At 38.8% G+C, this 21781-nt stretch overlaps 2 protein-coding genes across 2 annotated transcripts in view; both read left to right on the plus strand.

The window, feature by feature from the left end:
* Nucleotides 1-19129, plus strand: part of MYO5A (myosin VA (heavy chain 12, myoxin)) — an 85294-nt gene extending 66165 nt beyond the window's left edge. The window contains exons 30-41 of the mRNA XM_010572280.1: nt 89-189; nt 2769-2967; nt 4542-4616; nt 6550-6643; nt 9370-9516; nt 9913-10067; nt 12086-12175; nt 12922-13072; nt 13915-14197; nt 15029-15203; nt 16567-16647; nt 17523-19129. Of these exons, the coding sequence (XP_010570582.1) occupies nt 89-189; nt 2769-2967; nt 4542-4616; nt 6550-6643; nt 9370-9516; nt 9913-10067; nt 12086-12175; nt 12922-13072; nt 13915-14197; nt 15029-15203; nt 16567-16647; nt 17523-17675 (1704 nt within the window). The 3' untranslated portion in view covers nt 17676-19129. The remainder of the gene's footprint in view (nt 1-88; nt 190-2768; nt 2968-4541; nt 4617-6549; nt 6644-9369; nt 9517-9912; nt 10068-12085; nt 12176-12921; nt 13073-13914; nt 14198-15028; nt 15204-16566; nt 16648-17522) is intronic.
* A 2132-nt stretch (nt 19130-21261) lies between these two features.
* MYO5C (myosin VC) overlaps nt 21262-21781 on the plus strand; it is a 35506-nt gene continuing 34986 nt past the window's right edge. The window contains exon 1 of the mRNA XM_010572281.1: nt 21262-21429. Within this exon, the coding sequence (XP_010570583.1) occupies nt 21262-21429 (168 nt within the window). The remainder of the gene's footprint in view (nt 21430-21781) is intronic.

Consider the following 21781-nt stretch of genomic DNA (forward strand, 5'->3'; position numbering starts at 1 on the left):
GTTCCATGTGGGTAAAGTGACAAAAACATGGATTCAAAGAACAATTACATTGTTAAATTTACCCTGGAAATCGTCATTCTTTTACCAGAATACCATGACAGATTCTACAATCCTCTTGGAGGATGTACAAAAGATGAAAGACAAAGGAGAAATAGCACAGGCGTATATTGGACTGAAGGAAACAAACAGGTACAAGTTCTCTTTCTTTAATCTATGATCAGTTGGGGTCACTTGGGGTCTGCTGTGACACACTGCGTGTATCACATTCAGTAAGTTCCATCCACCTAAGTCTAGCTACTTAGAGAACACTTACAGCTGGGGTTATAATTTGATTTGATTAGTATAATTGCTGTATGCAGTATGTGAAAGGATTAAGAAACAATGGGGAAATGCAGAATCAAGCTTCCTGGATTTACATCTTCTTAGCCTTTAACTGCTACATTGCTCAAATTGGGTTCCCCATGCTGATTTGTTACCTTTTGTCCAGTAGTGGTCACAATAACCTGTTGTAATGCATTTATTGTAACAGCATGAAATGCTGTAACCAGTTGGGTTAACACCGAGAACTGAATTTCGTCATTAAGAAGAAATACGTATAAACAAGAGAAGTAATTTGCTAAGTTGTTTTAGGGCATTTTTTGTTTCTTTTTTATAGTAACTGTATTTTAGTGTGTAATGTCCTTAACATGTCATCTCATCACCATCATGTATCTCTCTTGTATTTTTTTAAATACTTTTCTTGAAAGGCAATCTCCCCAGGACTATCATATGCTGAATGAGGATGGAGAACTTTGGCTGGTTTATGAAGGGTTAAAACAAGCCAACAGGTTACCAGACTTCTCAGAATGGTTTTTTTCTTCATTTGCGTCTTCTTTTCTAGCTAACTGTGCCCCTTGCTATGGGTTTGCTTTAGCTACAGTATCTCTATTGCTTTAACAGTTAGGAAAAAATTCATCACAAATTACGCAAGTTAAAGAGTTTCCTCAAACTTTGTCCCCAAACCTTTCTCCTTGTCAAGTTTTATCATTTAAAATGTTAAGATGGTGTAACAACTAATACATAATTCATAAGAATACTTGTGCAAAAATGGACTGTAAAATACCAGAAGCTCCTCAACAGGAAAAAATTTGTAGCCGTGTATTATTTGTCTGCCTTTACGTTGGGTATCAAAATTAATGTCCCTTACAGATTTTCAGCCTAAAGAAGTACAATCATTTTAGTAATTATAAAACTATTGTTTGAGTAGCTTCAGCGTACTCTTAACTTTCAAATAGCTACGGGTCTTACTCTCCTTGTTGTGACTCAAGTTCAGTAAATTGAACATTCTTCTCCCACGTCTCTCCGTGCCAGATTCAAAATGTAAGACACAAAATAACCAACAAACAGAAGTCATCTTTAGTTCATCATGGTGCTCTTCAAGCCTCAGTGCAATCACTGCACTCTCTGCAAAGACTGCATGCTGGTCATGTAATGGGTGAGGTTCACCTTGTTAGGAAATGGAGTTCTGGCTCTGTGTGCACCTCTGGGCCCCGTATCCATACATGTGTCCCAGACTTCCAAAATGGTTCCTAGAACTGCACTGGCAACTAATTCAATAGATAGGCAGTGCTGATCTTCTTCAATATACACAGTTGGTAGCAGTAACTACAGAAGGAAGTATTTTGCAATGAATGCTACTAACTAAAGTCTTTCCTTTTCTGGTGCTAACAAACTCTACAGCTAACATTGCTCTGTAAGCCTGTGAAGATCTAACTTAGAGCAAGTGTTCTGCAGAGCAGGATGTGAGACTGTTTGCTCTGCACCTCTTCGTTTCTTGTCCTAGCACTGTAGAGACAAGAAGCTTTATGTTAAATGGCAGAGCAATGCAGGTAAATTACTATTTGCCCTTGCGTGCTTGATCAGTCTAGTTACTAATAAATGTGCCTGCCTTATGCATATTTAAACCCTGAAAGATTGTCTAATTGAACACTAGTAGTCACTAGTAATGTCATTTCCTCCATGTGCGTATGTATGAAATGATGAGTCAGAGCACTTGGACAGTGCCTTGCAAGCAGGAGTAGATCCCCACAGCACTGCTTGGAAGGAGGCTGGTACGTGTTATCCCCATTTCACATGAGAAGAATTTGAGACGTGATGTGCCCAAGGGGAAAGAGTGAGTCAGTGGTGAAGATAAAATAGAGCTCCCGGATCCCAGTCCTGAGTTTGATTCTGTTGTTAACCTTTCGTGCACTAATGACAGCCCTCTGCAAAACGTTGGTTTTAATGTAAATATAAAGATTATTTATGTGCATTTGCAATTAAATGGTTTCTGACTGAACAGAGTTAACTCTAGAAAGATTTTCCTTTGTTAATATTGCAGGGTCCTAGCTTAAGCAAACACAGTGTCTTCTTCATCTTACACAGTTTGTTTGATTTGATTAGAGGTAAAACCTCTTTAAAAACCCTTTAAAAGCAGTGACAATCTGTGAAGACTTAGCATTACATTTATTGCCACATGTTCTTCAGTGGCACCATACACAGTATGTGTTCAATCACAAAGGAAATGCAAAGCAGTGTCACAACTAGTTTCTCTCCACTTTTTGATCATGCAAGCTTAATTTAATTAGAAGGCATACTGAAGGGTTTAAAGAGTACTCTGCCTTTTTCATTTTCTTTTGCAAGCCATGGCTAATTGTTCCTGAGCAGCAGCTAAAGCTTTCCACTCCCTCTGAGAATTGGGGATGTAACTTTCTAAGTGCGTTCACACAACTGTTGCTCAACTTCTTCAGGCTGCTGGAGTCTCAGCTTCAGTCACAGAAGAAGAGCCACGAGAACGAACTGGAATCGCTGCGAGGTGAGATCCAAAGTCTGAAGGAAGAAAACAATCGCCAGCAGCAGCTCCTAGCACAGAATCTGCAGCTGCCTCCAGAGGCCCGCATTGAAGCCAGTCTACAGCATGAGATCACCCGGCTGACTAATGAGAACTTGGTAAGGGAAATGGTGCTGCAGGAGCAGGCTAGGGGACTTACAGTCCTGCTGCGCCTCTAAGTTCCTATCATCTTTCAGAAGGCAGCCTCCTGTAAAAAATTGCGTGAGTGCAGTGGGGTTTTTAGTAGGCGAGCTGATGGGAGAGAGAGACTTACGATTGCTGATGAAGTAATAGTTTCAGGGAATTCGTTCAAAGTTTGTGGCATGGAGAAAACTCCTGAGTCCCAGCTTTCAACTGATCAGTTTAATCATCGCTAAATGGAATGCTTATATCCAGGGAACTCATAAAAAATATTGGTGCCAAGTAGTGGTGTTTCTTCATATTAGTTTGTTTATTTTGTTGAAAAACTCTCATGTAGTTCTTCAATTATTTAATGCCACTTTTCTTCCCATTTCCCCCCTCCCTGCCTGAAGCTACACAGATAATCCACTGTGTTATGAGCTCCAACTATTCAGTATGTCTTGAAGAAAGAAATAGTTCCAGAAAAAGAAACTTGGTTAGAAGTCAGTTAGCTAATAATTGGTATTCCTTGTTTACTGCACAACATTTTTGTATGAAGGAAGGGTAGGGTGAAGCTCCTTACCTCCGCAAAGGAGTATGTTCATCATGTGCAGGCTAGTTCATTCCCGGGGAAATTTTCCAGAGAGGCCCATGTTGGAATGTCATTGGCTTATCACTGTTTATTGGTAAAGGGAACTGTGCTACTTCAGGAAGAAAAAGCCTAGCTCTGAGTGTCATTGCTTCCTCTAAACAAGCCAAGGTGTAGTCTTTCCTGCTTATGTATGTTACAGAAGTTACCATTGTCGGGCTCTTGTCTTAGTACCAAAGGTTTTGAGGAAAGCATCAGATAATTCCGCTAATAGATGTTGGAAAACTGATCGAAAGTATATTGTAAGTTTGCCTCAGCAGCAGCTGTCTCCCACGGGCAAAGGTAAATGGCGAATGTTTCCGTCTCTCACAGCTCCCTCCTGCTGCTTAGTCATATGTTACGATTTTTAGCCTTTTTTTTTTCCCCCAGAGACCTACTCATCACATTCTGTGTTCCCAAGACAACACAGTCATGTAATTACATCCCAGAGGAGTTCTCTTTATTTTCAAATACAGTGAATGTAATTTTACTTGTTAAATATAGACTCATTCCTTGCTGTTTCACTTCTGATGTTTGAGATTGCAAGTCTACTCCAAGTCTTGTATATGCTTCTTTTCCACTCCTAGCCCTAGAGTGGAAATAATTTACAGGCTTTCCAGATGTGACATTAGAATTGCAGTATTCACAGCAACCCCATCTTGATTAGCATAAGAAAATCTCCTGTCCAGGTTCTCACAAAGGTTATAGTCCAGGCTTTCACAGTATTAGTACTGCCCATTTTTAAAAGATATGACTGTTCTGCGACTCATCTACATCAGCTTCTTTCTGGGAGAGGCTGGTGTGAGCACCACAATGAAGGACTAAACTACCTAAAAATTAGAGATTCTTGATCTTGTTTTAATCTGATTTAATTTATATAGTGCTTACTGAAGTATCAGTGTCTCAAAGGGAGGGGCAAAAACAATCCTGTACCTATTTTTACAGTTTTGTGAGGAGTTGTATGCAGATGATCCCAAGAAGTATCAATCGTACCGGATTTCACTTTACAAACGGATGATTGTATGTAGATCACGTGAATCCTGTTTCTCTGTTGTCTCGTTTGCTGTTTCTGGAGCACTAATTGAAAAGCAGGCTGCCTCCCTTTCTTCCTTTCAAAGGAAATCCCCTGCGGAGAGCTTCACAATGCCAATTACTTCCCTTACTGCTTTTTTTGTTAGTCTTAGTGTCCTCTGTGTAATCTGTGTCTCTTTTTGATGCACAGTTTTGTTACTAATACAAGTCTTGTGCTGTGAGCAAAGCAGTTTCTTTTTGAATACTACTTAATACTGCCCTGAAAAAGAGGTACGTGATGCAAAAGATGCTCCATTTTCAGAACCACTCTTTGCTTTAAAACTTTGATACATTTAAATTCAGTTCAGCAAAATAGAGGACTGATCATAAAGATACTTACCAACGTGAATAATGCCTGCAATCCAGTCATAGCCTGAATCGGTTCGTAGATCTCTTTACAGTGCCGACATCTGGAATGAATAAATCTATGAAAATGCATAACCTTTTAATATTTTTTAAAAATGCAAAATATAAGGGATAAAGTTGGAAATAATATTTCCATAATAATTAAAGATAGCACCATATGTAAGCTTGAAAGAATATAATTTATGAGATTCAGAATCTTAATGAGATGTGAAATCTGGTCAATTTGTTTAGAGGAACCATAGAAAGAACTTTATTCCTCCTTACGTATTTGTTGTTCAGAAATCACATCCCTTCCTTGATACATTTGAAACAGTCTGTTGGACTTACATATATTCTTTTATTAATTTCAGGAGAAATTGTTATATCTGACAGCAAGTATATTGTGTTACTAGCAGGATTTCTGTTGTAAAATTGAACACTGCTTTGAATATGAAGCATGGCCTTGATTCTGTTCTTTCAACAGGCCTAATATCTTACTGCTCGAATATATTGCGTTGTAAACTCTTTACTACATGATTAAGAACAATTTGTGCCTAATTCTAAGTTGTTGCCCATGCTGCACTAATATTTTTCAATACCTCATGAGAGGTGTGGTTTCCCAGGTGATGCTTTTGATACAAGGAGCTCATGGTCCCTTATGTTTTTACCAGTGCCATGAAGAATCACGCTTGAAAAAGAGCATTTTTCTTTTAAGCTGCTTTCAAACCCTTAACCTGGAATGGCCTTCAGGTTTTTTGAGCTTGAGGTTTTGCTTCCTTTAGAAAGACTTCCCCTTTATTAATTACATGATTTTTTTTTTAATGCACTACCATAGATCACAGAATTATTCAAAGATAGATTTCTGGGGAGTGCTTCTTTGAAAGAAGAATACAGGTTTATTTCAAGAGTAGGACTTTAGGTGCTAGATGTTGTTCAGCTACAGAATAAAAAGATGTAAGACACCAGTTTCAGTGTAAGGAAATGTGATGACACCAAGCAATAGGGAAGTGGCAGAGCGTCACAAAGAAGTGTTGTATGTTTGGATGTTTGATTTTGGTAAATTTGAGTGCAAGTTATGGTCTTTCTGCAGGTATCTCTCTTATTGTCTTATAAAATGGATAGGTCTGAATAATGAGTCAGTCCTGAAGGCATGAATAAATGATGTAGAAATACAGGGTAGCTGTTGAATAATAAAGAAAATTATTTCCGTGAGGCATTTGGAAGAGCAGGGAGGAAGCATTAGCGAGATGTGTTGGCAGCAAAATGTCTTCTGCTGTAAGAACTGACCTAGTTCCGAGTGTCTGCAGAATATACCTGCCTAAGAGCTTTGCCTTTGTCATGCTGCACATAACTTAATAATATTTGCGATATTTGGCTTGTTACAGGCAGCGTACCAGCTTGCAAACCTCAGCCAGAGGATGGCACCACTGTTCAGCTTTCCTCACTGCCTTGTAATTCTAACAGCACCGGTTTTGTCTCTGTCACACATTATGGGATTTTTCTCGTATCTTAATCGTTATCTCATTTTAATTTATAGGATTTAATGGAGCAGCTTGAAAAGCAAGACAAAACTGTTCGCAAGTTAAAGAAACAGTTGAAAGTATTTGCTAAGAAGATCGGCGAACTTGAAGGTACTTCCGTATTTTGAGAGAAAGATTTTGGTTTACTTTTTGTGATCCCTTTGTCATCATATCCATCTGTTTTAGCAGTCGGGAGGGCATGAGGTCTTCAGTAGTGTCAGTGTCTGTTAAATGATTCCAGAAACAGGATGTACGCTCAGCGCTCTGTGTGTTCCTTTATAAACCTTTAGAAGATTTGTCGTATTTTGAAGTAATGAGTAAAGAACATTGGTGTTTCTCTGAAGGCAGAAAACATTTGAACATAAAGGAATGTTACCTGGGCTGTTTGTGTACTCAAAGACAGTATCTGTTTTTCTCAAGACAAAAGCAATACTAAATATGAACCAGGCAGAAATAATAGACCCAGTTTTCCTTTGAACGTGAATTTCTGTATCACTGGAGCAAAGAATGCTGAGACTGTCTTTCTCCGCTTGAGGTTTCCTTTCAGAGATGCTGGCCAAACTTGAATATGAGAATGCTGAGATATGGACTAAGCTAATTTTATTTTTATGGGCATCAGTGTGATTTGCCTTAGGATCTTAGGACTGGTGAGACTGAGAGCTTATTATGTCTCTGTATAAGTAAAGTAATTTTAATTGCTAAAAGCAATTAATTATGTTATAAAGTTGAAGTATGAATTTGTTTTTAAATAATCCTGGTACTAACCTTTTAGAAGCTTTTTATGGTCATCTGCTTTTTCCAGGCTTACTGCCTAATGAGTTGTTTTATTGAGTACTAAGATTGAAATCAGTGACTGTGTAGTCTTCAGTGTTTCAGTGTTTGAAAAGAACAGGGATACCAAGTTAAACCTGGATTAACAGGAGTATATTATCCTTTAGTTAGTGGGAACTCTCCTTGAGCTCCATTTTGGATTTCTGCATTTTCTACCCCATTTGACAGGTGCATACATTTAGCACACTTACAGGAGGTGTAATAGTTTGTAATTGCATGCAGCAACCTAACCAGGTGGAGCGTAGGTGTTGAATGTGATACCGTGAGGCACTGTACACAACAAGGTGGATATTTCATACATCCCTTTGAAAGGTTACTCAAACTAAGTTTGTTTTTAAAAAGTCTTTAAAAGTCTGTCACGACCCAGACTGGATAGACCAGGGAGTCGTGTTTAATTCGAAATTCCCTCGGGCTAAATTAAGGTGAAACAACACCAAACGATCAGTTAAAGATTTTATTTATGACAGAAGCAAAGTGAACTGGGGAGGCGTGGTAGTAGGTGGCAGGGTTTCTCACAACGGGAATTGGCATAAGACTACTTCTGTAAACGGTGTAACCCAGGGTAACCATATACATCGATTCAGGGAATAAGGAGAGCCCTCCCGTCGAGTCCTGAGGTTCAGAGCAGACCCCCTTGCTTTCCAGACTCCTCCTCAGAGAAGGGTCTAGGGGAGGCTGGATCCACTCTTAGTCTCAGACTTGGTCAGCGATTTATATCTTGAAACGGAAGAGGTGTAGGGATTGTGGAAAAGGAAAAGGAAAGAGAGAAGAAGGAAGAGACAGAGATTTCACTGGTCCTGGGTCTAGTGTTGGTTCAGTCAGCCGAGGTGTCCAGTCAGCCGAGGGGTCCAGTCCCGGTGGGCTTGTGTCCCCAGGGCTTCAGTTTGTGTCCTTTTATCATCCTTGCCCCTCCTTCGGGTGGGCACCCGAACTCGTCAGGCTAATGAGCAGTTTGTGAGCCTTTGGGCTTGGGAGTCGTTTGGGGAGTAACTTCTCCTTGCCTGCAAACACTGCCATAGTTTGATCTTTGTATCAGAACAGGGAGCTGCGCACCCTCCAGCACGCCCTCCCCCTCCTGTTGCTGATGTCTGAGCTGATGGGCTTTTCACCTTGGCTCCTTGCTGTGCAGGGTTTGTCTTTAAGCAGAACTTGCCCCACCACAATGTTTGAGACATTAACTCTTTCAGTCTCTCACAGTAACACAGAGGCGTTTTGTCTATTGCTGAACAGAGCTTGCACAGTGTCAAGGTTTTCTCTTTTTTCCCACTCTGCCCTCTCAGTAAGCTGGGGGGTGGGAGGGCACATGGGCACGCAGCCGGGACAGCTGACCCAAACTGGCCAAAGGAATATTCCATATTCCATACTACCTAACCTCAGGAGCCAGAAGAGGGCGTTTTTTGCATACAAGGTAGTTGTTGTTTGGAGGCTGGCTGGTCATCGGCCCCCCTGTGGGGGGGTCGTGAATGATTGCCTTTGCTTTCCTTCCCCCCGCCTTTCCTTCACTTATTAAACCATCTTTACCTCGACCCGTGAGTTTTCTCTCAATAGTCTCTCCCCTGTCCTGCTGGAGCCAGTGTGGGTACTTGGCTGCTGGTAGAGGTAAATCTACCACAATAGGCATGAAGGTTGAAAAATACTGGCATTTTGCAGAACAATTAACAGTGACCTTTGCAGTATTAATCTGGGATTAAGTGATTAACAGCTATCACTTCGCCTTTGTGCTTTTATATGATAAAATCTGGGAAATCGTCAGTAAGGTTGTATTAATGGGTGCTATTCACACACTGCCACTCTTCAAAAGAAGAATGCCACCCTGAGATATATTTATCAACAATCTGTCTTTTTGTTTAATGGGAGTTTTGTTGGTAAGTGTTATACTGAACCAAAGAAAACATTTCTTACTTGTATATGCTGGAGTTCTTCCTTAGAAATGTCATAGTTTCCTCTGGTATGCATTGGTTTCACTGGAAAATATTATATAATTTCTTTCCATTTCCACTCTGAAGTGGGCCAGATGGAGAACATATCACCTGGACAAATCATTGACGAACCTATTCGTCCAGTTAACATTCCACGGAAAGAAAAGGACTTCCAAGGGATGTTAGAATATAAGAAGGAAGATGAACAAAAACTTGTCAAGAATCTTATTTTAGGTAAGCATCTTTCTCATTTGCAGCCTCTGCTCCCACACACTATGAACAATGAATGATAAGAACACAGAATTTGCATTATGAAATGAATAGCTTATTTTGGTTTTGACAGTGTTCAGTTTATCTAAAATTCCTAAGTGTCTATTGTATTCTAATCATCCTTCCTGATCAGTATAGTACATACTAATGTGTCTGCATATTTTTTTAGCAGGCAGTTATATTTTTTTATTCCATTCTGATATTTACGAAGAAAGGGGCTCTTCTTAGTTTTGTTCTTAGTTTTCACCAGCCATGTATAGATACGTATGCACTGTTAACTGGGGAGGTTGCGATTACCTCATATAACATCTTCCAATGACTTTACACTTAACAAAACAACGTGTGTTTGTTTTTCCCAAGAGCTGAAACCACGTGGGGTAGCTGTCAACCTGATTCCAGGACTACCAGCATATATTTTGTTCATGTGTGTACGCCATGCGGATTACCTTAATGATGACCAAAAAGTGCGGTCATTGTTGACTTCCACTATCAATGGCATCAAAAAAGTGTTGAAGGTTAGTTAGTCTGCTTGGTTTAGAAAAACGTTAATTTAAAATGTGGTTTTGATTTTATGTTAGAGGACTGAGGAAGTGGCTTTGAATGAATTGGCTCTGGATTTCTGATCAGTAAACTCCTCCCACTGATGTCACAAAAAAGTTGTCTTAAGAACCAACAAATTACATTGATAACATTTTATCCATATAATACCATAGATGCTTTGAATTAGTGGAAAAAGAACTACCTTCTTTTTATTTTGAATAGTCTTCCTCCTCTGAACCTACGCTTAGAAGGTTTTGGATGTAGTCAAAGTTTGCATAGTGAGTCTTTGTTAATTGTGCAAACCTCATGAAGTTCAACAAGGCCAAGTGCAAGGTCCTGCACGTAGGTCAGGGCAGTCCCAAGCACAAACACATGCTGGGCGATGAGTGGATTGAGAGCAGCCCTGAGGAGAAGGACTTGGGGGTGTTGGTTGACGAGAAGCTCAACATGACCTGGCAGTGTGCATTTGCAGCCCAGAAAGCCAACCGAATCCTGGGCCGCATCAAAAGAAGCGTGACCAGCAGGTCGAGGGAGGTGATTCACCCCCTCTACTCTGTTCTTGTGAGACCTCGCCAGCAGTATTGCATTCAGCTCTGGGGTCCCCAACATAAGAAGGGCATGGACCTGTTAGAGCGAGTCCAGAGGAGAGCCACGAAGATGATCAGAGGGCTGGAGCACCTCTGCTATGAAGACAGGCTGAGAGAGTTGGGGGTTATTCAGCCTGGAGAAGAGAAGGCTCTGGGGAGACCTTATAGCAGCCTTCCAATACCTAAAGGGGGGCTACAAGAAAGCCAGAGAGGGACTCTTTAACAGTGAGTGTAGTGATAGGATGAGGCATAACAGTTTTAAACTGTAAGAGGGTAGGTTTAGATTAGGTATTAGGAAAAAACTCTTCACTGTGAGGGTGGTGAGGCACTGGGACAGGTTGCCCAGAGAAGGTGTGGATGCCGCATCCCTGGAAGTGTTCAAGGCCAGGCTGGATGGGGCTTTGAGCAACCTGGTCTAGTGGAAGGTGTCCCTGCCCGTGGCAGGGGGGTTGGAACTAGATGATCTTTAAGGTCCCTTCCAACCCAAACCATTCTATGATTCTTCAGAACACTTAATTAAAATGTTTCATTTGCAGTTTTGGTTCACAGATTTCATCATTTGCTTCACCTAGAGATTACATTGATGATAATATGTTACTGCCTAAAGTATTTGCAATGAGTTGGCTAGGAGAGTTTAGGCCAGGGGTATCTTGAAGGCAGTATTAAGACATAAATATGCTTTATGCTTCATGGAGGTTTTTAGTATTTAAATAAGACAGATGTGCTCAAAAGCCAAACATTTCATCAAGCTGCAAGTTTTGAAAAAATGTTTAGTAAGCAATCCTGCAGGAGCTTAGATATTCATAGATATTTTTGGACATTTTTAAGTGAATGGAGTGCATGCTATAGAGCTCTAGAAATTTTAATTACTCAAAATATACTAGATCCTGTGTTCTTTGGTGAGGAGGGTTTGTTGTTTTGTCTTGTTTTGTTTTCTGTATCAGGCTGCCAAAATGGTTATGATGTAAGTGACATTCATGAAAACTGAATTGTTCTCTGCTCTTCCTCCTGGGTCTGCATCATTCCCATCCTCCCCATTGGGCTCTTCACAAGAGCCATTGGGCCACAGAATGGGTGTTTTGGGAATACAGTCATATTGCCCTGTGATTTCTGCACAGAGCAGTTAGGATGGGTCTGTAAAACACAGAAAGATCATATCTGTGGAGGAAATTCTATTCTGAAAGTTCTTGAAAAATACTACAGAAAACAGGGATGGTGTTTAATGGTATTTTGCCAAAACCCTTGCTTTTCTAATATGTTACTGAAATACACAAAAGTTTTGCAAAACATCAGAATCTAAGTAGCTATAAGAAAGTGGATTTCAAGTGTTTAATTGCTTAGCTAACATTTTATTAGTTTACTCCTCCTACCAGTCTTTGTTGAAATGTGTTTGGTTTTATTTTCAGAAAAGAGGTGATGACTTTGAAACAGTATCCTTCTGGCTATCTAACACCTGCCGATTTTTGCACTGTTTGAAGCAATATAGCGGAGAAGAGGTAAGCAGTGCTCCTACTCTGGTTTCTTTTGCTCTGCAATACTACTGAGAACACTGCTCTTAAACAAATTCCTGTAATATCTCAAAACTAGTCAAAGTCTCCTAAAAGGGCTATACTTTTTGGAATGATGGTGATGACATCAGTGGAAAGCAGGGGGAGGTAAGATTTGAACCAGCTTCCCTTATTGCAGGCTGGGGGCCCAGAGGCTAGATGACATTGTGCTCCCAAAAATGCTAACTCAGATTAAGTAGAAGAATCTGGCTGCTAGCATTATGTTGTTTAGTAATGGTTCACTGCACTACCTGTGAAGAAGGCCATGTTAGGTCTTTTAACCATAGTATGGCAGACCAGTTTACATTTGGAAGCTGTGGTATGCCTAATTCCTTTTTCAAACTTAACTGGGCTTTTGGCCATAAATGGCCAGGTGAGAACGCTCATGCTGGAGTAAGAGGGAAGGGTCTTACCTGCCAGAAAGTTGGCAGTTTGTTCCTGTGTCAGATACTTGAAGTTTCAAGTCAAGGAAGCAAATGTTGCACAAATCACAATTGAAAAGCAAATCCTACCATTAGCCTCAATCAGAAGAAGTTCCAAATTAAAGTTTTGAGGGTCTCTGACTATTATTTTGAAAGTATTATTTGTCAGTTGCATGAAAAAATACAAATACTGGGTTTGTGTAATATTATTGTGTTCCATTGAAGCATTCATTTCTGTTATAAGCATTCATTTCTGATATTTTATGAATTCAGGGGTTTATGAAGCATAATACACCTCGTCAAAATGAACACTGCCTCACGAATTTTGATTTAGCTGAATACAGACAAGTACTGAGTGATTTGGCTATTCAGATCTACCAACAACTTGTCCGAGTGTTGGAAAACATTCTGCAACCAATGATTGGTAAGGCAAAGTTGAATTCCTTAAACTTCACACCATAGTACCAAAAGGAAAATTGTGATGGTGGTAATATACTGTATCTTGTAGTTCTTCCTAACCAGTAGACTTTCATTAACAGTTCTTGTGGTATTCTGTTTATAGATGACAAGGACTATGCTGGACAGGTTGGATTAGAGGGAAAAAGTGAACTGTGGCTGCTTCTTCTGCCAGTAACAGAACAAATCGATATACCCTGTTCAAGCTTGTCATATATCATGCATTTACAGGAAGAAACTGTTAGGACAGTCTGATATTTGCTGCCCTGTCTGTTGGGAAATATCCCATGGAAAAATTAGACTTTATTTACATGAGAACTCATAATTAAAATGAATATGGAGAAAAATGGTTTGTTGTTATTACGGACAGCAATTAGCAATGAAATAGCTAGCAGGGATGAAGCTCACATTCAGAGATATATTTTTCATTAAAAGTACTTTTCATTTTTCTTGTCAGACAGTACTCTCACACAAATTTTCACTAAGCTTTCTGATCACAACATTTAGAAGAATGGAACAGCTCTTGGTTTACTCTGCTGCTCATATGACCATGGGAGGAAAAAAGTATTTTGCTGAGCTAGAGTTAGACTTTCCTTTCAAACACACATGCTGGAATCTTTGTAAAAACCCTGTAAGTTTAGATTTTGCAGAACATAGTGGGACACAGAATTGCTGGAAATCATGGTAAAGTGTGGCTAGCAGAAAGCCCAGCCTGCTCTTCCTGTGTAAACACTGTTTTGCTGTCTTCCACAATATGCTTGCATATCAGCAATTTTCAGTCATTATAATAATGTTGTCAATCAAATGCAGTTTCAGGAATGCTGGAGCATGAGACTATCCAAGGTGTCTCAGGGGTGAAACCAACAGGGCTGCGGAAGAGAACATCCAGCATTGCCGATGAAGGAACCTACACTTTGGACTCTATTATTCGGCAGCTGAACTCTTTCCATTCAGTGATGTGTCAGCACGGAATGGATCCGGAGCTGATCAAACAGGTTGTCAAGCAGATGTTCTACATCATTGGGGCTGTAACACTTAATAATCTTCTCCTGCGCAAGGACATGTGCTCGTGGAGCAAAGGAATGCAGATAAGGTGGGAGAACTCATGTTACACTTTTCTTGAATGTGCTGCTGGAAATCTTAGTGAACTCTTGACACTGCTGAACATCATTTTAATAGAATAGCAGATACATTTTGACTACTTATTTTTCCACACACAAACAGTTGCAGATGCTGTTAAACTGATTTTGTGAGGTTCAATTAAAAAGAGTTTGGTTAACTTCGGCCAAATCCTACCTGGCTTTCAAGAAAATGTGGTAGAAGCAAAATGAAAGTATTTCATCATCAAGTAGGAATCAGAACTGTAGGTGAAATGTTGGTAGTTGTTTTCTGAGCTTTTAGAGAAGAATAGCAAACATGCCTGCTGTGTTTTTTGTATGCTCGTGGTGCAGTGGATCCCTGCGGTGTTCATCCACACTGTAGTTTGCTGCATCCTGCAGTAAAGCCATCTTATTCTGTTCCTGCATTTGGCATCAGTTGTCCAATGCGTTCTACTGGCATATGCCAGGAAATGTAGCCAAGGCATTTCCAGTCCCTTGAAAAGCCTCACTGTACATTTGCACGGATAAAATCTCATTTGTCTTTCTTCTTACACTCATCACATTCCTGCAATTAAAAGGAACAAAAACAAATAGGAAAAGTTAGTTAGAGGAAGTCTTTGGCCATAGTTTCTAACTGTTTTGAAAATCAAAATTTCCTGCCTTAATCAGAAGGAAACAGTATGAAGACAAAATTACAAGAAATGACAAGTGTGAAGGAAAAACATGTAAGAACAAAGAAGAAACACTGGGAAAGAAATTGCACATGCTTTCAATTTAGCCATAATCAAGCATTAATGTCTTGATACTTTTACCTCTTTGTACAGATACAATGTGAGTCAACTGGAGGAATGGCTACGTGATAAAAATTTGATGAATAGTGGGGCTAAAGAAACACTGGAACCCCTCATCCAGGCTGCACAATTGTTGCAAGTAAAAAAGAAAACAGATGAAGATGCAGAAGCCATCTGTTCAATGTGCAATGCACTGACTACTGCCCAGGTAAGCAAACTCTCATTATCTGTTCTGCTACCACTTTTGAGCAGTTCTCTGCTCTGTTGGTGTTTGCTATGCCTGCCTGCACTGCTGTTGCACATGGATCAAAGATTTCTTACTGTGTTTTGCATTAGTACAACTAAAACAGTTGAAGGTGCAGGGGTAAAAAAAGGGTCAGACCCTTTTGAAGTCTGATGTTCAAGATTTATTTTGAACAAATCTCAATAGATAGTGTAGTGTGTAGTACTATACATAGTCTCTCAGTTTGTGAAAATCCTTAGAGAAAACACTTCACTCAAAGAAGTCTCTGTACTCTGGATAGCTCTGCCTAGGATACTAAGAAATGATCTGTCTGCCATCAGGGTTAGTACCCGGTTAAGTTAATGGACAATTCACACAGAGCTGTTGTCTTGGGGTCTGCAAACAAAAGTGTTAAGTTACTGTACCCATTAGCCTCAGCAGGCTGAACCAAGTGTATCTCAGTAAACAGCTGAAGGCTTCTATTTATGAAAGCTTAGATTTTGTACAGATAAGTTGTGCTTTTTTTTTAACCATGCTACATTTGCATAGAGCATGTATAGGAATAAATGGATCCATCTCAGCCAGACCCAATACAACATCTTTGATGATTACTGAATATTGCCATCAGGAAAAGAAAGAAATTTCTCTATTTCTTTCACAATGGTGTCAGCACTTGCGGTTGGATTGATATAGCTGTTTTTATTTAGTAATTCACATTGCAGGAAAACCTGTTAGTTGTGTACTGAAATTAGAATTCCATATGCTTCAAGTGTTTTAACTTTGTTAAAAAGTGTTGTGGTTTTTTTGGAAGAGAATCATGTAAAAAAACAAAGAGAATTTTTTATAAGTTTTACAAGTTTAACCCGTATTATTATTTAAAGTCTTTGTGATGCAGTTCTTTCCTTTGGTGGTTTTAGTCCTATTTTTAGAGAAATAGCTCACTCTCTTGAAAAACAGTGAAGTCGTAAGACTCTCTTGAGTGGAAGCTACAGAAGGTCATAATTATAGGGTCAAAGTTAGGGTGAGAAATACAGCATGTTTCCAGGGGGGTTCAGAACACAATTAGTTACTTATCATCTGATTTCCATAGTTTGGTATTTTCCACACACGTAGAAATTTAGAGTTTCTGCCTCCAAAGAACACATGTTCTGAAGCAGTCAGTCATATAACATAGCATTAAGCAGGTGATGGAATTCTGTATGAATCAATAAAGCAAAAAAATAACAAATAGTTGTAAAGAATTTTCTTTTTAAAATAGCTTATTTTAAAAGTATATTATTAGTAACCGTGGATGCATCTGTTGATTCATCGGTAAAATGAACCTAAGAATGGTTGTTGTTCTTCACAGATTGTAAAAGTTCTGAATTTGTATACGCCAGTAAATGAGTTTGAAGAGAGAGTCTTGGTATCATTTATACGTACAATACAGGTATGGCTATATCTTTTCATCAAAAATCATTTGACTATTTCTAAGAAACCCTCTGATGAGCCAAAACAGCTTGTGTCCTGAAATACATTCAGGAATCTGATGTAAACTAGGCTTTTTAGCTATGTTGAAAAGGTGATGTCAGCCTTAAAATTTTAAGCAATCACAATTTACTGCCTCCAAGACTTGCATGAAAATGTTAGTTTCGCTGTCAATATGTATGAGATTTTTGGAAGGTGAAAGGGTTTTGTGCTTATACATCTTTGTGTATGTAAACATGCTTGTATGCCAACTTTTCAAGTGGCAACATTTATATATGCAAATTTGCTTGTCAGACCTGTGTCTACATGAGAAGCTCCAACTGCTTTGAAAACTGAGGCCTATGTTCATTCCAAAGTTCTGCATTTAGCCCTTCTAGTTTTATATATATTGATGAAAATGAAACATTTTGAAAACTCCAAAGAAAAGCAGCCAGTAGAGCAAAATGAAAGAAACAAAGATGATCTTTCTGGTCTGTTAGAAAGCAAATTATATTACTAGCAGGATAAGGGAGATTGGGAAGGTAGAACTGAGATAAAACTATAACTGCACTTACTGAAAAGATGGAGTTATCAGATGGTGGGCAAATTCTTCCTTTTGCAAGGAATCTACATATCTTGAGATTGCATTGTAAGGGGAAGATATGCAGAACTGAAAATGACAAAAGTAACTACAATTTAATGGCACAATTATTGCAAATGTGTCTGGTCAAGTTAGCATAGAGTGTGTGTCTGAACACAGGTGTATCTGTAAGCACAGATGAAATACTACCTTTTACAAGATTATTATTATCAATGAAGTGGCTAAATGCTCATGTAATCACTTTCTTATCTTTCCAGATGCGTCTGCGAGACAGGAAGGACTCTCCTCAGTTGCTCATGGATGCTAAACACATCTTTCCTGTTACTTTTCCTTTTAATCCATCCTCTCTGGCACTAGAAACCATTCAGATCCCAGCCAGCTTGGGCCTGGGCTTCATATCACGTGTCTGATCCCAAGGATGTACCATCAGTGTTAGACGGAGAATCGGTTGCCTGATATCTTTACCCATTAAAACATAGTGAGCCACTGAAAACACATTTTTTGAACAGTCTATATTTTCCCAGATCTGTAGTAAAAGTAGCTGGAAAACTACATAACAGCACCACAGATTGAAGGCTAATAGAAAGATGTGCATTTGTGTTCAGTCTTTGCATTTAAGAGGACATCACTGATTCATACATTTCCAGAATATGGAAATCGGGCTTGGACAAAAATTGTGTGTTCAGCTGTCTAGAGACATTTTTAGATCTTTAGTAACATATTTAAATAATGTAAATTAAACTCCATATGTAATCTTCTCATAGGCAGGGACCAACAGGGACAGTCACAGTCCTGAACATGGGAGACTTGAAAGTAAGGCATTTTGTAGTAGAATACACAGTCACTTGGGAGCCTGTTACATTTAATTTGTAAAAACTGGAATGGAGAAACACAAACTGGCAATATTTAAGATGATTTCTTAAACCACTTCCTTATTTATGTCAGTTTGACATAAATTCTAGTGATAAGTCTTATAGCTCACTATATGCTATAACTTAGGTGTTCATTTGTTAGTACTGTGGTTTGCCAAGCATACTAAATCACTGCTGCATATTGTGTTCTTTTAAATGTATGACAGTATCATACTAAGCACTAAAAATAAGATATTTCATTTTTTGTTGTCAACCTTATTTACAGTCCAATGCAGTCTGTTACTTTAACTGGATTTTTGCAAATGGTATCAAATAACACCTGTAGAGGAAAATGGTAACTAAGCACAAGTAGCACACTGGAAATTACATGTTTAGTTATTTTTAAATGTAGTTAGCTAAAAATACAGTATCTTAAAGCAAATGATCAGAAGTCAATAATGATTTTAGTATTTATTTAGATTTTGTAGTCTGTCTAATGTTACTTGTTTGTAGACCCCAGAGATGACTGTGTGTATTTTGAGTAGAATCTCTTTTGTTTTGTTGCCCCTTAAAAAAAAAAAAAAAAAAAAGTATTCTTTCATACTGGAATTTGAGATTAAAAACTTTAATAGAAAATTTCTGCAGTAGCCCAAGGCTCTCATTCTTTGAAAGGTTAACTAACAAGAACGTTAAGTAGGTTTTGACTATGATGCTGTCATTTGACTATGATTCATGCTGATTTAATGGTTGGAGATCCAGAGTGCATAATGAGAAACTGAGTTACTTTGGATATTGCACATCTTACTGGAAAGATTTTTCTGTCTCGCACATCTTGGATCTGCTATATGGAATTCACATTTCACAATGTGCAACATAAGCATAGAAACTTTGTTTAAGGTTCCAATTCTGAACTTTAAAACAGGTAGTTTGTGGTGTATGGCTCAAATATACATGTAAAAAAAAGTCACACACATTGTTCAGTTGCATTGTGCAATATTTTTTTATGTATTATAATAATTAGCAGCTTAGCATTAACATTCATTTCTTTTAATATATTGAGAAATAATCTAGAGGTACACTATCAGACTATTTGGTACTAATCTGCCTGCAAACTCACAGAAAAAAAATTGCTGTTAAGCAAACTGAAACATTTCAGTTATGTTTTACTTGAGAGGTAGACATGCTGTTGGTATATGGTTGCTAAAATTGGTAGTAAAGACAACCTAAACTTTGTCAGTAGCATTTTAAGATGCTCATGTTGTCTTATTTTCAAATGTGTATGCCCCATATTATGTTTGATGGATCATGCCAGTACTTCCAAGAACCTAATACTGCATTGCATAAATGTTTTGAATGATCTTTGCTAAATGATTGAGATTGTTTTCCTGTGCATGGTATACCAAACACTCTTTTTTCAAATGTTACTTGATTTCCGAAACTACGGCTACTGTTAAGTGGCTCCAAATAAGGTATAAGGTAGTTTTCAGGCTATTAGGGGTACTGTACTTGCGAGAATGTAATGGGAAAGACTTCACATCCAGTAACGAGGTTAGGAAAGAAAATACGTGAGAACATGCTGACCTACAAATTTTTTCTTCTATTGAAAAACAAACAATTGGCATTACAGCATGTTCATACTGTAGATCAGGAAATGTATCCACTACTTAAGCATTATTCTATTAAAATGTATGCCTAAATGTATTTTTGTTTATTTTTTAAGTTTGTTTACCTGTAAAAAGCCTTATTGTATCTTGTTTCCTTAAAAAAAGTAGTGTTTAGTAATTTATAGTTATTATCCTTAAACTCAGTGGTTTGACTGGTATTACTTTTATATCACATTAAAAGTATATGCTGCTTGACATGTTTTAAAGGAAAATATTTTTAAGTTGGAATAGATGTGTAATTGGTAATTCATCTAACATTTTACATGGCAGTATTTTTCATGCACTTTTCAGAAGTAAAATTTTAGTGTCAGTGTATAATATATCCTTCACCTTAGGACTAATATCTCTTTAACCATGGAATATAATGCAGAATTATTTTAACAACTTTTTTTTCCTTTGAATCATTGTTATGCTCTTTTAATGTGGACATATCTTTTATATTTTAATTTATTATCTATTGCTATGATAGATTTTATCAGATGCTGGAAAAATACTTGTCAATGACCCCTTAGAATTATATACAGTTATTCTAGAGATTTTGCACAATAATTACCTCATTCAGTTTGGTGTATTTTTATTCCAGTGATCATTTTATTCTGATATTTAGGACACAGTCTTCTATCCAGATTTTGAAAGTCTTTCAGACTTCAATTTGGGATGGAATGTGAAAGTGCTTAAGTCCGTTAAATGCGATTAGTCTGTTTTATCTATCACAAGAAAAAAACCAGGATCAACTTCAATGCTGAAAAGTGGATTGATATCCAATAACATTTGTTCCCAACTTGGAAACACCAGCATTTGCAATTTGAAGGTCTGCATAATTCGGTTTCAACTGAACACATTTCAAATAGCGTACAAAAACTATGAGTAAACACTTGGGTTTTCTAAGATACCGATACATCATGTGATAAATAAAAGCCTTTAAACATAGGTTTTCACTCGATGCCACTACAGTACATAGATGAAAACCAAAACATTGTCAGAATGACCTGAGCTCTGATCTGTTGTAGTGTCTGATGTTGTACTTAGTAAATGTATGCATCATAAAAACTGTAGCTTAATAGCTATCACTGGAAAATGTCCAAATAAAAATACAACTGTAAGATTTGCTCTGGACTTTTTTGGTTGCTTGGTTGGTTGGTTGGTTGTTCATAAGCTGCGTGCTGGCATAGTCCCCAGATGATCACTTGGGTTCGCTCTGCCTTCATGGCAGACTTAGCGTTGACTGCCACCGGAGTTGGTTAAAATCTGAGGATTGCATAAATACACACCCAGATACCAACAGTGTGCCATAAACTGCTGTGAAATTATTTGAAAATCTTTTGTTCGACATAACCCACTTCCGCTAGGATATTTGGTCACCAGATATTAACTGTTACTGAAATAAGAATTAAGATTTGTACTTTGCTAAAGCATTGTCTTCTGTGCCATGGAAGCTCTTTGGTGCCAGGCAGGCAGGGAGGGCTGGTGGGCCCGTGGGCATGTATCCGCCTGCCGAAACCTGGTACGATGTTTATTCAGATCTTCTTCCTCGGGAAGGCTATTTAAAGATAAAGCCTACTAGTGCCCTAAGCTTACTAAATGCATTCCGAGTTGTTTATTTTTCTCCAAGTTTGCTGGAGAAACTCCTTCATGGTGTCTTATGGAAGGTGACGAATGTTTCTGTTGTTTTTCCCTCGTCGGTCAGGAATGGCTCCCCTCGTGATCCCTCTGGCAGCTGGAGTGGCCATTATTCCTAACGCCTAGGGGTGCATCCAAGATGCCAGCTTTGCCAGTATGGTAACTGGGGCCACTCCTCATCTCCACCATGCTTCTGTACCTGTCAAAATGAGGAGCTAGCGTGCAAGCTGTCCGCATAGAGGGCCGCACACAGGAGTGCTTTAACCGGGCGCCGCGGGTCACCGAGGCGAGCAGAGCGCCTCAGCCGTGCCTCCGGCGGGGAACCGCCTCCCTCCTCCGCGGGGAAGGCCCGGCCTCGGCTGGGACAGGCGCAGGAGCCGG

This window comes from Haliaeetus leucocephalus, unplaced genomic scaffold (genome assembly GCF_000737465.1).
Source record: "Haliaeetus leucocephalus isolate CR32 unplaced genomic scaffold, Haliaeetus_leucocephalus-4.0 Scaffold339, whole genome shotgun sequence".
Classification (NCBI taxonomy): domain Eukaryota; kingdom Metazoa; phylum Chordata; class Aves; order Accipitriformes; family Accipitridae; genus Haliaeetus; species Haliaeetus leucocephalus.